Source organism: Manduca sexta, chromosome 3, assembly GCF_014839805.1.
Source record: "Manduca sexta isolate Smith_Timp_Sample1 chromosome 3, JHU_Msex_v1.0, whole genome shotgun sequence".
Classification (NCBI taxonomy): domain Eukaryota; kingdom Metazoa; phylum Arthropoda; class Insecta; order Lepidoptera; family Sphingidae; genus Manduca; species Manduca sexta.
Genome location: NC_051117.1, coordinates 4,750,944 through 4,767,590, shown reverse-complemented (window position 1 = coordinate 4,767,590; position 16,647 = coordinate 4,750,944). Strand labels below are relative to the sequence as shown.

Below are 16,647 nucleotides of genomic sequence, written 5' to 3'. Positions count from 1 at the left end.
AACGGCAATTAGTACACACAATGCACTAATTAACTAATAACCAGACGACTATCGAATTATATATATCTAGATGCAGTGGTTTGATTCCATTGTAAAGGACATTGTCGAAAACGGCCCCAGAACCAACAAAGGTGTGACTAGCACCATAATTATTTATGTATTTTTTTATATTATTTGCAAATATGTGTATAGAACAGACAAGCTGCTACATCCAAAATGAATATATAAAAGTATTGTAACAACTTAAAGTCAAAGTCGCCGACATGTTTACAACTAATTGTGTATAGAGATGTACCGGTTTGACAAAACGATAAATCTAATTACCGATAATTAATTATTGATAGATATTAATATATTTGATTTGTGAGTTATATGTTATACGATATGTTCTTTAATTATTATAATAATATTTAATCGAGCAGTGGATGCGTCTCAAATAAATAAGTAGTTAGTTTTAGGACTAAATTGATTATAGATCAAGTCGTCTATGAAAAAAGTTTTTTTTAGTTTTTAATTCATATTGATTTACTTTGTTTATTTAGATTCTATATTAGCGACCCGCCCTGGCTTCGTACAGATAGCAGAGCAAAGTACAAAATATTTATGAATTATACACATGAAAAGTAGCGTTCTTCTCTCTCCCTCCATCCGGGGGCCTCAAACTCTCTCCATATTAAATTACTATCGGATCCGCCCGTATGAAAGATTTTCCGGGATAAGGGTCCCGCTAAATATTTTTCGGAAAAAAAATAACCCTATGTTGAACAAAATCGATTTTTGTATAAATGATCGATACAATCGATCCAGAATCTAGTCGAGTAGTATCCCTAATTCTTACTTCATTGTTCAATTCAATTTAATGACAAAAAATATATCAATTTAATGTCACTCACACTTCACTCATCAGAGACAAATAAACTAGACTCTCACTTTCCATATAATATATTATAATTCTCTGACTCTCACTATATCATTGCCGATTCGGCTATTATAAAGACTCTGTGCGATTGATTACGATATCGACATACACTGGCTGTGATTTCTGGACTTTGTGAACTGATGTAACAATTTACCTGGCATTGATAACGGATACGAAATGGAAATTGCTTTTTGCATTAATTTGGCTCTGCTGGCGGGTCCATGGTATTGGAGAACGAGCAGATTCGCCATTGTATACAACAATTGACAGCGCCTCGTTAGGTAAGCACATTTTTCTTTAATCGTACAAGTTTAACTGCCGCCAAACTTCTAGGTCGCTCCTCAGTTCCTGTTCTTGGTAACTGCGTAGAGATAGCGAACAGAGTCTGTATACTACCTACTACACACTTTAGCATGTGGCTTTGGCAACTTAAGAGCAAACTAGCAAGGATATTGTTGATAAAAAAATGTGTGTCATATGCTTGAAGGTTTCTTACATTTAATTCAGCTGGAAGATTTGAATACATGAATCTGCTTTCCGTGTGACACAATATTAATATATTGCCATTCTAATTTGAGCATAATGTGTTTGTTTTTTTTTTCAGGTTGTAGCCCTTGATCTTATATGTACACCTATACATACTTCAGCTGTACAATGTTAGTAGAAGCTGCGTGCTCTGTAATAGAATGTTGGAACTCCGGACTCGGTGATTGTGATTGGCAAAACTGAATTGATAAATAATACCAGAACAACAACCCTCCTGCATAATACTCAGATAATATTTTATAAAACTATGTAGGTGATGAGGAAATAAATAATATGAACTAAAAATATTTTTTTATTTGTTTAAATTAATCCTACATGCCCTAAGAGTCTACCTAGTGTGTAAAATATGCCATGCTTCTGATGAAGCGTGGATGCTCAACAGTGCGCCTCTGTCTGTCTCTTCGGGGAATACGTACGACGTACGTATATATAGAAAATACATAAAATCTGAAGGGTACTCTTAGAGGATGTAAATACTATAACTACATAATTAGGTACCTTTTTACTTATAAAAAATTATATGAATCAAGTCTTATAATAGCCTGATTTAAGTAAAAAATAATCAGATACTTACCTACATAGTGATGAATCTTTAGGGCTTATATATATTAGATAGGTACTTATATCAATAAAAAGCATATTTAAAGCGTAAATGATAGAACTATAAATCTACCTTGAACATTGAAAAGCTTTCAATGTTTACTATCAATTATAACCTCAAAATCTCATCGTTTTTTTGGATTGATGCGATATCCCAGCTTGTCCGTTTTATAAATAATATGTCATGAGAATTTATTAATGATTCTAAATATTATAAACATTTTTCCATTGCTGTTGGTTCCAGGGCGAATTATGTATGGGAACAGAACAATGTCCTTTGCTTGGTGTGTTTGTGACAGGCGACAGCGTCGTCTCGTGCGGCATGCTTGCCAATTTGTAGGGTAAATTGCGTTGAGAACATCTTCCTGCCGTTATTCAAGGACCGTTTGGAAAAATATATTTTGCAAAAACCAGAAGCTTTTGGCTTAGATTATATCACTAACCATCTTTGTTACGCTCTCTGAGGGATCCCCTCCTAAGTAAATCGTGCTAAAAACACAAAAATATTGCCTCATTTGGGATTCAAACTTATGTCCCTAATCTATAATCTAGAGACTCTACCACTAAACTTAAGACTACATTTTATGAACGCCATTAGACACTGAAAAATGGCGGGAACGAAGTAATTACCTGTCAGCTATACTCTATTCGCAGTAGTCTCGTAATCAGAGGTTATGATAAAACGCGGCTCGGAAACCCCAGGTGTTCAGTAATGCTGATTTATTCGACGAGATATAATTGTGTTAAGGGATTTGCTGGCTATAACATTTGTCTGATCCGTCTACTGAAAGAAATATGCCTATTGAAATAGTAATTTTATAGGGTAGATTTTTTCCTGTGAAATTACTATTTGTTAATTTTTAAATTTTATAAGCATAAGTAATTTAGTTGCTGGTGGTAGGATATATTTTATATCCGTCCGGATAACGATCACCGTACACGGTGTTTAAAACCCGCTATAGTGACCCACGTAAGTGTGTCGCGTTCCGGCATCAGCCTGTGTATATCCGCTTCCAACAGGCCAGCATACTGTCGAAGGGTAACCATCTCTCGTCAGTCGATATTCTATTAGACCCAACTCCACTTACCATACATTCCATTACCATACCATTTCACCTATCAGATGCAGTGGGGTCACTTTGCCGTGCCCATATAAAAATAAGGAAATATATTACAATGCAACAAGTCCTCCGAACGCAAAAGGATGAGTAAGACTGATTAACAACTCTACCAAAAACTGAAGAATTAAACACTTAATTCCCAAGAACTGTCCGGGATTGTATCCACGTGTTATTTTTCGTATAACATTCGGTAAATGAATAGAGAGATATGATGAAATCTCACGACAACCACAATTTTTTCATACGATCTATAACCACGACCGCTCCGCCAGGCGTATATGACTAAGAAGAAGAAAATTTCGGTAAATATTACACACAAAAAATATAACATACAGCAGCGATTATACGCTAGTTATAGATTGAGATAATTCATTACCTTCGGCTTCATAGAGCGAGGTTCTCTGTCATATCATCGTTTTGTCGCTCACTAGCCGATACTCGTGCTCGACATATAACTCCTAAATAAACGCTGTACATACATGGTCAAAAATAGGATTCGTCTATTCAACTTTAATTATCGCAACTGGATCTGTTATTTTCGCGGAATCCTATAACTGTTGCGTATTTGCTATTTCGGATTTGCTATCACGTTAAGATTTCAGATTGGCTCAATAAGGCTATGATAGCCGGCAAACTTCGTGTAGACAAGATTTATACGTGTATAGTTCAATATCATAAAGTTTCTTGTGGGAAAAAATATGCGAAAGATTCACGATCCATCGTGCAATAAAAGTCTGGCTGATTTAATAATAAATAACTAAAATGCGTTTTAGTAGCATGGAATTTTTTCAATAGATTTAGAGCGCTATAATGTATTGATCCAGGTTTCTTTTGCTATAGCACGAACTATTCAAGACAATATGAGGGTTGTTATGAGGGGTGCTAGTATACAGGGTTTCTCAATAACGGTGACGTATATTCACGGCTTATTGGCTTTTCGGATCATAAAGCTATTTAAGAAGATTCTTTAATCGTATATTTTTTATAACACAATTTACTGCTATTATTATTCAAATATATTCACAAATAATTAAAGGCCTTGTACCAAAACCCACATAAACCGGTAATACTGAATAATAAGAAAACAATTCCTATTTATAATATCAACCACAAAGAAATCTCATAAATAAGGGACGATCTGATTTATTCATATATGTTTTCGGTCCTCAACGCCCCGTAAGGGTCATTGTTTTTAACCCCTTACGATCTCCAATGATTGAGAGTAAAAAAATATTGCTATTATATCCAGCGGCCCGTCTACAGTTCCAATTAGACTTTAATTGAACAGTACTTGATCTGCCTGTGCGAACAAAAAGTTACTTCGTCGGATAAAGTTGGATTTAGTTCTTTTTTACGAAATCGTAATCCTGTGCTGAACAATTTGTGGAGGAAGTGGATTTATTGTGTGGAAAATGGCTGAAACTTCGCCTCTATTGATTATTCAAAGGGAGTATTTGATAGTTGTCGAACTGTAAATAGCTTAAAGTAGAAGTGAATTTTGAAAGTTTTATGTGTATAAGAAATTCACATTGAATAGCTAGAAATAGGAATGCATTTAAGCAACTGATTGATTGAACCTAAATTGATATACAAAAAAAAACAAATATACCAACATTTGCTGCTTGCCACGTGTTGAAAAATTTGGATTTTGGCTCTTAATTATAAATATCTTCAGTTTTTTATTTATGTCAAGCACATAATTTATTCAGCATAAATAAATATAGCATTTAAAAATGTCTAACAGCAGAGTTTTTCTAAATTGCACAACGTTATAAATTGCGGGCAAAAATTGTTAAACGAATAGATTCACCCACTCGATTACATACAAATGTATTTTTAAATAAACATATATGAATATGTATAAGGTATTATTTTGAAAATAAAAATTGTTGCCTAAAATCCGTTGGAAAACTAGTTTAGCATATTATTACATTAATTTGAAATAATGGTGTAATATTATATGCTAGATTTTGCCGCTGGCTTCGACCGCACTTATCTGAATTTTATGTAATCTATGTATATCCAGAAGTAATATCTGTGTTTTAAATCCGTTAAATTGTCTATGACTGCTTAACATACATTCAAATATCTTTACAGAATACACTGTAAGGAATCCTTTTGCCCTGATCTTCCAATTCGGCAGTGTTCTCTTTGTCTTGCCAGAAACATGTTCTGTTCCATCGACAAGGCTTGATATTTTGTTTAACGTACCGTTTCCCACTTAGGAACGTTAACGATCGACCTTCAACGCTGTTTACCTGCCATTTAAAATAAATCAAAATTACAATATCATAATCTGTAAATGTCTACTCTCATCTAATTACATTCTTCGGACGGTAATAACAGTAAACATGAATGTAAACTGTATTGTATGGGGGTAAAGTTTAAATTGCTACAACGTGTTTGTAGAGGGCATAGCAGAAGCACAATATTGTGTGTAACAAAGCGTGAATATTACATGGGTCAGTGTGGTTTGCGAGGGTTTGTTATTTTATATTGCATGCCAGATGTCTGACTTGTGTTGCTAATGTCGTATCATTGTTGTTCCGCTGAACTTATTTGGATGCATCTATGCATAATGAGTAGTAATTTATTCATGGACCTTACTGGGTCTTGTCATTGCTATGGTTGATGTCATGGAATATTTCATTGGACTACTCGTGGTAGGAATAATGAAAAAAAGGCATCTGTTTTGCTTGATTACGAGCCTTCTTTCCGGTTATATCAATTATGAGCCAGGTTTCGTCTCTTAAATCCATCCTTTTCTGTCTGGTTTTCGGCATTCTTTTATAACCTCTCTTGCTTTCCTACATGACTTAAAAAGAAGGTTTTTTAGGTTATTGGGAAGGTCCTTCATTTATGATTTTTAGAAAAGGTTTTTAAACATAACCTGCTTCTTCTGCAGCCTTTAGATGTCCATTGCAGACCAAGGCCTCTCCTAAAGATTTCCAGACCAATCTGTTAGAAGCAGGTTGCACCCAGCATTTCTTGAGACCTTTTCCAGTTCTCTTAAATTAATCAAGTATATTACAGTTATATTAAACTCATCTATGTTATACAATCTCAAACAGTTTATAAACAAAACAACAATAATCATTAAAACTTTAGTGTTTAATTTAAAACATAAAGGAAGTCCCACAACTATGAGAAACCCTATCATAAAGAGACTTTATGCGATCGAGTTTGATACCGCGGATTATATTACTCATTATACAGCCTGTGCGTATATTATACGAAAAATAAATTTATATATGTAACTACCTATTGCCTGCGCCTCCGAGAGCGTAAAAAAAATCCGGGATAAAAAAAGGCATATTATAATTAGCGTATTGCACACAGGAGTCATGTAGCTTCCTATTAGTGAAAAAAAATCAACGTCAGTTTCGTAATTCTTGATAGAAGCGCGTTCAAACAAACTCTTCAGCTTTATATATTAGTACAGATTTGGTTTTCTCGTAGATTCGCTCGGATGAGAGTTATTCTGGTATAATAGTCCTTCCCAAGGTCCCAAACTAGGTCCCTACCAAATTTCATGGAAATCAGTTCGGTAGTTTTTGAATATATTGCATTCAGATAGTCGCACGTGGCAGGGCACTTTGTTTTTATTATGTAAGGGTAACCATAGTATGGTTTAGATGATAATGTATGTGATGAAGCGATTTAAACCGGACGGAATACTATTTGATAAAGACTTGAGTCATTAGGGGGTTTCTGGAATTAATTGATGTCATTTGTAAAATTAAACATATATAGGTCGGATTGAAGTTATTTTTATTTGGTTAGAGTTTAAAGGCGGAGGTGATCCTCTTCCAGCGAGTCAATTGCTCGTTTACTCCTCTTCTATAACGTAAACAATTTATTGGAAATCACACAAGCAATACCAATTTGGACTTTGCTAACTAGATCTTAGTTCAAATATATTACTAATAAATTGGTCACTACATAAACAAAATGTTCAACTCAGGATATCTAATTTGATAGTATAATCTTAGTTGACCGCATATTAAGCTAATCAAAATGGTAGGTGGGTAGAGGTACTTCCATTGTTCCGTCGATCTAGGCTGCAAAACTAGCTTCACAAGTTATCTATTTAGTGCTCGCCCGCTCCAATTGCTATGGCTACAGATATGTATTGAGGAATTCCTAAATTTCAATTGGTTCGTAAGATGTATGGAATGAAATTCAAATAGTCATTGATACCGGCTCGTTTAATAATAAATCGCAAGGAGGTATATGCTAATTTCAACAAACTAAAGGTTACTTAAATAGGTAAGTATATTGTTTAATTAAATTTGCAAAGAATGTTCATAAATTTATTTGTGATGGTTACTTATGATAAAATCAAATTCTTCGAGAAATGAATTTTCAATAGTCGTTTACTTTTGCTCGCTTACATTATGTAAGAAAATCGTAATGAAAATTTATGCTTCTAGATCCATCAGTTTAAGATGTACGTTATCGGGAATTTACAAAAAAAAATACTTAGGTCTTCTGTTTGAGAAATAAACAATGAGCCTATCCATGTGGTATAAAATAGCTATTGAGATAGTATTAATGCTCATTGCAAATTTAGTGTAAATATAACCAATCCATATTTTCGGCAGTTCCTAGGAAAAATTCTTTAATATTTATATTATATCAATTTTATCTTTTTCCGGAGAACATTATGAGTCAAAACTCAATATAACATACTAAATGTTTATGAGTGAAGCGGTCGTAGTTTATATATTTTTTTATCATAGATAAATAGGTCAAAGCGAAGATATCCGGGGTTACAGTGTCGTCTTATCATAACATTTGTAAAAATAACTAATTATGATTTAAACAGATATTTTTTTTGTCTTGTCTTTACTTATCCAATATTTAAGTTTTAAAACGATATAAAATGACGCTCTTAGCAACGGTAATAAGTTTCAATGTTGTATGATTAATGAGCTTTTGGTCGTGGTTCCGTCCTAGGTATTTGCATAGGATAAAATTTTGCTTAAAGCATTAAAAAAATGTAGTTTCCAAGTAGTAAAAGAATATTCGGATACAAAGCATGAATTCCAGACACAAGAGTGATGAAACAAACGATCTCTTCAGCAGAACAGCAGTCTTTGTATGTATAGATTACTAGCTTATGCTATAGGCATTGCTCGCATGATACTGCACATTTTCAGGAAAAAAGTAGCTTTAAAGTTAATCGAAGGCTATTTGTATGCTAAGTAACACACAATTCCTTTCTACGTTCTCTTCTAACATCTAAAATATCTTCACAAACGTTTGCATTTATCATATTACGAATAACTACTATTAATGTATCTTCAAAAAAAAAAATTCATTATACTCCAAAAATATAGTCTAATAGTACCCTAAGGTCCAAATAGACACAATTTTTGTCACGATATGCAAATCGCGGCGAGAACAAGATCGTTATAAAATCATGTTTTTCAAACAATACAACCCACAAATTATCAACGTAACGATGTATGTTTAGTAAGCGCTAATAACCCATTAATCAGCTATAGTTAATAATACAATAATGAATACAAACAGGAAGTAAAAACAATTGACTCATTCCTAGTCATCGTAACGTGACTTGTGGTTATTGAAGATATTAGTTGTAAATTGTAACGTTTGAGATAATTATTACATTACTAGGTGCTGATCGCAGCTCTGCCGGCATTTTGGGGTCAAAATTACCCTATATTATTGTAATCCAGAATTTGGTAAATTTGTGCTTAATTCCTTTGTGTACGAACTTCAACGAAAGACCTATAACACGCGAGCATTTTGTAAGCGCAAGGCTTTTTTTGCTATGGGCAAAGATGGTTCTACAGGTGGGAGCCGCCCACCCTGTTCCACCCTACATCCAACTCCAGGCCTAAATTTCATGTATATACAATATGTATTTCCATATATTCTCTAAACATTTTCCAAATTTACACATGAATTATGCATGTATTACCAAGAGTAAGAAGTCCAAATGGAATTTTCTGTCTGATATAAAATTAGGTCAAGCTTATAACATCACGAGCGATCGGAACTACTTTGTAAATGAAGAGGCTTTCATAGTAAATTACGTATATTATGCAAAACAATCATTGGCAATATTGGTAATCATTGTGTTCAGTTTCATCGATGACTTAACTTCTTATACTATACATTCTCAGTAGTGTACCGGTTATGTGATCAAATGTAATAAGTAAACTATCTTCGTGACTAATAAATGACCCGCATGAACCATAGATAACACACGCTTACTCTCTTACTTATATTCATATAGGCCTACTATCACTTGAAGACGATCGTCTCGTGTAAGTCAAAGGTCATTTCTTCCACTCATTTGCATACGAAATGAATCCTCCACGGAGTTCTGGGGTCAACAGATACTTCGAATTCAAAACGTATTCTACGTAGGAAACTCCCATTCATAAAACGAGATTTAAGCAATAAAGAACATACATATAACTCTTAATCTGGAATCGAAACCGCGTCAAAAATTTTGGAAGAATACGACCTTAAAATGTTATAATCCGATTTCCTAACTACTACACAGACAAGTACATAAAAAGCTACTGGCAATTATACGCCTATATGATTTATCATTGCTATGTATGCATTTTGGCGATATTGTTGGATGCACGCCAACAGCTTTAATTTACTGTGTAACATGTCTACGAGTACGCATTAACTGGTGTATACGACCTGCAATATATTAGATACGGATTTGTATTGTCTAAAGTTCGATTAGCTGAGACGTCATCATTTTACTGTTCGTTATATTGATGTTTTTATTTTAACTCTTGGTCTCTCGTGGCTCGCCGGCGAGCCAAGACAGCTACATGACATTTGCGTGTGTCACGGGATTATAACCTTATATACTACATAATATATACTACATAATAAGGTTATTTTTCCGTAACACGCCTAGCTGTCAATGTTTGCCGGCAAACATTCAGCTACCTCACGGGTGTTTCTAAAAGTTTATTGGCATATGTCTGACATATGAGATTTTACATCTAATTGAAATTAGTAATATATATTAGGAACAAATCTAAACATTTTCCTGTAAACAATTAAATTAATCTAACCCATCCTAACCTAACCACATTTGCCTAAGGTTAGTAACAGTCTCACCCTCATTTTAATTTATATATAAAATGTATTCCAATCACCAACATTTTAAAACTGCATTAAAAGTATAATAACATGTATCGACGTTCCGAGACGTCGGTAATTCATTCATGTTACTAACATGTCGATAATGTTTACTCACGTCATACGTGTAATCTCGTTCATTATAAAGATAGTTACAATGTAGGCTAATTGCTTATACGAGGAAGGGTTTATTTGGCAATGCAGCTTTTACGAGTTTGCGCAAGATGCATTTTGGGAAACTAGTATACTTTGTAAGGGAATGTTTGCAACAAAGTGGTTTTATAATCGCCTGATGGGCCTGGAAGTAATTGATCAGCGTCGTCTATAAACATTACTATCTCCGAATTGCTGGCTTGCCGAACTTTAACGGTTATTAGGCTCTAAAATACACCTAAAGTCTGCAGACAGCGTATTTTATACGTCAACGCCGCGCGTTAAATGCGCATGCTCTCTGCGCGTTTTCTGCCTGCGTCGCATTTTAGTTCTTTGCTTTGGGAGTGTAGTGTGTACGCGTAGTTTTCCTCGCACTAAGACTACAAATCTTGGTTATCAGGAGATATGAAAGGTCCATGGCTCCCAGAACCTGAAAGCTATATGCGAATCATATTAAAATTATCATTTCTCCCATAAATACCTTTTTGGGCCTGTTTTACGATGTCTGAAGAAACGTTACTCGTCGAATATATCGCGAAAACATAGAAAAGTCAAGATCGCAAGTAAATGATAAACAAAAGAGTAACTATATGCATTAAGGGCCTGTGGGCCTACCATCATTATTCCGACTCAGTTCAGGACCTAAACTGAACTGGTTCGCTATTTCGTACCATGATGTCGTCAAACACGACCAATATACGTCACCGCCTAATCAAGTTCAATATTGAATCGGAATCTACTATCATTCGTTCTGTGTCGTACCATTACGTACAATTAAACCTAAACTGAGTCGGTTATCTGTCAAAATAAGCGATTCAAAACGAGTTAGTATTTTTGTGCCTGGATTGGTCTTGTTTGTTATTAAACACAAAAAATGAGCAATATCAGTTTTAAAATGTAATAGTGTTGCAGCATGTGTGCTCCTAGAAAGTATAAGTGGCCACTTGTGACTTGCGTTCCGGCAAAAACACTCGAAAATTCTCTAGCTTGGGAACTTTTGTTGTATCCCGTTGCCAATGATATATTTTGGAATAAAATTTTCCCATTATTTCTCCTATTGAGTATAATTAACTCTTCGACGGGACAACTCACTGTAAATTATAAAACAAAGGGCACTTAAATAACTTAATTTCTTAAAGTTATATATTTTTAGAATTGATTTTTTTTCCACAGTTTAATAATTAGTTAAAAATGCATTGGAACTTGCACGCATACTTACGCATTATTTATTACACAACACAAATGTAAAAAACTTTAATCACAACACAGTTTAACACTATAAGAATTTAAAACATAAACAATAACCGCGCAACTCGACACTGTTGTCAAAAGCGAGAGGTGCGTTTTTAACTCGAAACAGAAATCTAAATTTAGTTTTATAATAATACAAACGATAAAATATTTTCACCTAAATCAAGGTATTAAATTAAGTTTGTAGCGAGTTAATACCCGCCTTTCAATTAACTTATTAACAGCTCCTATATATTAGTCATTTTTAATTTATTTGCTTTTAACAAAATAAACAGTAACTTATCGGGAAATAACTAACTAAGGTTTCGGAACGCAGAACTCGAAGTATTGAACAAGCGAAACACACTTATACAGTGCGTATGCCCTATACGAGACCAGAGACAAATTTCATTCACTCATCCACCGAGTTCCGATTCAAATGCGATAGTGAGTTAATGACATGATGGTACGAAATAATCCGATTCAGTTTAGGAACCTATATTGAACTGAATCAATACTGAGTCGCTGGATAAAAGATGATGGTAGGCCCTCTGTTCCAGAAGTTTTAAGTAAATTTTATTTGACGGTTAACGTATTAAACAGCTCATGTACACAGTACTCATTTTATTACCATTTATTTGGGAGCATGAGATAGTGTGTGATTTTTGTATTTTAAACATTATGAAATAGGCCCTTACTGTCTTATACATAACATTTACTTGAACATTGTGAACTAGACCTATCGTTTAATAACTTCCACATAATCAGGTAAATGCATTACAGTAGTATATTAAAACCATGTTATGTCTCAAATATAAACACTATTGTATAACATCGATTCATATTGTCAAGAAGTATCAACACGCGGCCGCCGGGTGCCCCTGAGAGCGTCAGTCAAGTGTTACTTAGCTGATTCTTACTTCCACTCGACCGTTGAGTAGTCTTTCAACTTAGCGTTTCATTTGTGCAGGATTGTTGGGTTTTTAATTTAGAAAAATATATTATACTCTGTATTGTTTAATTTAACATTTTATACAGGCTAAAGGAAGAAATTGTGGTAGCATTTAATTAAAAAGAGTGCGGTAAAAAGGTTGTATTAGGTGAACCATAAAATATTCAAACTTGGATCTCTTTCGTGGTTCCACGAAGGTTTTAAATTATATTTTCCGAGGTCTGTGGTAAAATGGAAAATACTTCACGAAAATATGTAAACGTCAAAAAATAATAATCGCATTTACAAATAAACGTATGATTTCATTAGTGTGTTATAAATATGTTACTTTATTTTATGATAGGTTTATTTTATTTGGTGCTTATTTTTCATAGAATGTGCTCTACGCACAATTGTGTATTTTGCTTCGATTTTGGATGTCGCATAAATGTTTTTTTTTTTCAATAGGCGATATACACTTTTCTATTCATCTTTATAATAGATTTCCTTTTCTACCTATTTAATATTTTTCTTCTTTCCAGGCAAACCCAAAGGAATGGCGAACACAACAGACACTGATACAAACATACCATTATGAAAACCGTGTAAACCGTAATGTGCGATAGTGCGTGATACCATGGCGAGCGATCGAGGCCCTGCGATGGACACCCTGCACGTGGCCCACGGGCACAGCAAGGGGTCCAGCCGGAGCCAGTCGCCGTCGACGGCGGAACTGGCGCGGGACCCCGCCGTGGTCACCGATGATGCCGTCATCAGGTCCCGCGTGCAGTCGCCTTCGACGGTGCATCATGTTGTCAGTGTGAGTACTTTGCATATAGAAGTCCGTTACTGCGTCTTAGGTCTTGTGGTAATGAATGTTGTCAGTGGTTGAGGGAGTCCATGATTCGATTCCCAGGATTTCATTTATAATTATTATTATATTAGTCATAACCTAGCTTAGACTTCAAACAGGCATAATTCTGACAAATGGCGGGGGTTAATCACCTCTTGCCAATCGTATGGGAACCTCACTCCGATTACCATCAGGTGCAGTGGGGTCACTTTGACGTGTCTGAATGAAAATGTCTGAAAACAGACCTTAGGTGTGACTTTGGTCTGATGTCCGTGTAAGTAATTGCATAGTTTCTGAAGGAAATTGCTAGTGTGTACTACTAAAAAACACTTCTCTCGTATACTTTGTACAAGACATCATTAAACTGCTTTACATTTGGATGTCAAGAAAATTATATTAGACTTTATTTGATGCCTACTAAGGTCACTTTTAAATGCCGCCAGGCGCTCGACAAGGAGGACGAAGGGTATATAAAATTAGTTATGAAAATAAACAAATTACAAAGATAAAAGTGATGAGATAATGTAATCAAAAGCTCGTTTGCCTACAAAGGATTCGGGAATATTAATCTTCAGATTATTCAGATAATCTGTATAGTAATCTGAATCAGTTTGTTTCATTCACCCTCTCTCTTTACATTGCCTAAATTAGATCTCAGTACTTGAATTTGCTTTAATTCAATTTGCGTCTACAGTTTGAAGCGACTTCGTATGACCTCTAGACGATGTCAATAATACATTACTATTGAGGATAAAAATCATATCATACAATGTCAATGTCACTCTATACTGTAAGGCCTCCATTAATACAATAGAACTTGTATTTAAATATTGATTTTTCCAAAACAAACACACATGGCCCCATTATACCCGAAGGGATGAGCAGATGTGCAACTAGGCTATCCATTTTTCGCCATATGTAGCCAGTAATACCTAATATTATTTTGTCCAACCCGGGTTTGGAACCCAGGACCATAGATCGGTGTCGTGCGCATGCAATACAACTACGCCACGGAAGCAGAACAATGAGCTTGTATTTATATACTTTATATTTTTTTTTTCACTGCTAGACACTGGGTAGGGTTTAGGTCTCAAGCACTAAGCTGGGCTAATATCAATTAAAAGGAGGTTGACTCACATCTTAAAAAATATTCTTGGCCGTGCAAGACTCCGTAGATTGACATTCTTCTTTAAATTTATAATGAACAATTAATTTACACATATACGAATAGTCGCTAAGGCGCAGAATCAAACTCAAGAACTCATCAGTGCATCCAATTCCAGATATACTATAAACAATCCTCATTATAGAATACCACTGATCCATACCTCATCGTAGTTTTTGCACTAACTTAGATTATTTACACTACACTCAGTGGCATTAAAATGCCACGAGTACTAACCGTCCACCTGCCGCGTTCGCATAAGGCTATAGAAATCGAGTTACCAGCCAAATTGGATTGCATTCGCAATGATTGACAGTTTGCATAAAAAATACACGTTGCACGTTTGTTTGGACTGGACTGTACTTCGTTTTGTATACATTGACGTGCGCAGTTTTTGTGACGCTACAGGAAAATGCTATAATTAGATATATGTATAAGTGTCTAGTCGGACTAGAGTATGTAATGGTTATAATCATGTGGAAAAACTAACTAAGCCAATACACATTTTTTGATGGTGTTAGGATATATTTTATATCCGTCCGGATAGAGACCGTACCCAAAGTGTTAAAACCAGCCATAGTGGCCCACGTAAGTGTGTCACGTTCCGGGATCAGACTGAGGTTCCAACAGGCCGGCATAATTGTGTAGACTGTCGAGGGGTAATCCATCTCTCGTCAGTCGACATTCTATTGGATTCACTCCACTTACCCATCAGGTGTTGTGGAGTCAGTTTGCTGTACTGTATGAAAAAAAGAAAAAAACACATCAAATATTTTTTTAATTATGCACCTATGCGCTTGTTTATCTGCAAGAAATACTTAAACGGCTTTATTATTATTATACGGTGACTACAATTATTTATTGTTACAATCGGGTCTTGACCGCATTCGTTTTTAGATTTAACCTTTCTAGGGATTACAATTGCGCTAAATCCGGTTTTCACAAAAGAACCGTGGCTGCCAAATCTCAAGTGTTTAGGTCAAATGGTGCCGGAAGTCTCACGATGAGTCAGTGTTGTTGCTTCCTTTGTATTTCAAAACTAAATATGACCTTAAACTTTCACGATGAAATAAGTACTCATGGCTATAAGCATTGCCTCCTATCTATAGTAATATAATTGGAATTTATTTGTTTTTAGGTCTGTAAGGGCTTATCTGTGGAATTGCTGAACTGTTTATGAATATTCTTTCACTAGTAGGAAACTTCTCTACTGCCCGGCAAAATATTTATCTAGAGAAACTTAATCACGCGAGCGGACCCGCGGTCAAAATCTAGTAACATTATATTTTTTTTGTCGAACTGATAGTAGTGCAACACACTACTATCCTAATTCTATCCATAGGACAATTATTTTGTAGGGCAACGGTACGTTCATTTTAATTCATAATAATAGTTGTAAAGTTACTGTACAATATAATAAAGCTGGTGGTTATACAAAAGACCATGGCCAAAATGCCTTTCTATAATCGTTACCGTTAAAAGAAAACATAAAAAATGTATGGAAATAACGTATCCTATCGATAAGTCTACCCAAGGATGTGTGTTTATCATACATAAAGTTAGCGTTAACGATTGTAAAAAGGCATCTTGGTTGTCAGCTATGTGACTCGGGAGCCTGTTACTTAGGTTCATTATTCTTTTATTTTTCAATACGGGAACAGTAAAGTGACTTCACTGCACCTGAAGATAAGGGAAGTAGTGTCCATATAGTGTGTAAGTATTTACATTTACTTCGGGACATAAGTATCTTATGTTTTAAAATTATATAAGTTCAAACTTTTATTGTCAAACGTTATATGAAAAACTCCGATCAGTGGCACCAGCCTTCATGACCTATGTGTTTATAGTGAGTTTGGGGAACAAGATGGGTAAGTATCACGATAGCGGACAGAAGGGCCTTTATTTTATTAATATACATACATTTTATCATTGAAATAAAACAATTTTACGGATTTTATTGCGGTTATTTAAATTATTATTTTCTAC

The 16,647-nt window shown here is 34.8% G+C and overlaps 1 protein-coding gene across 6 annotated transcripts in view; it reads left to right on the top strand.

Annotated features, from left to right (window-relative positions):
- Positions 1-16,647, top strand: part of LOC115440443 (transmembrane and coiled-coil domains protein 2) — a 46,460-nt gene that overhangs the window by 7,202 nt on the left and 22,611 nt on the right. For 4 of the 6 annotated variants that reach the window (XM_037439373.1, XM_037439378.1, XM_037439370.1 and 1 more), the window contains exon 2: positions 13,186-13,463. In XM_037439373.1, coding sequence (XP_037295270.1) covers positions 13,281-13,463 — 183 coding nt within the window. In that variant the 5' untranslated portion in view covers positions 13,186-13,280. Of the gene's footprint in view, positions 1-12,625; positions 12,645-12,887; positions 12,959-13,185; positions 13,464-16,647 lie in introns of those variants that run through there. The other 2 variants (XM_037439368.1, XM_037439363.1) reach the window with 2 other exon arrangements.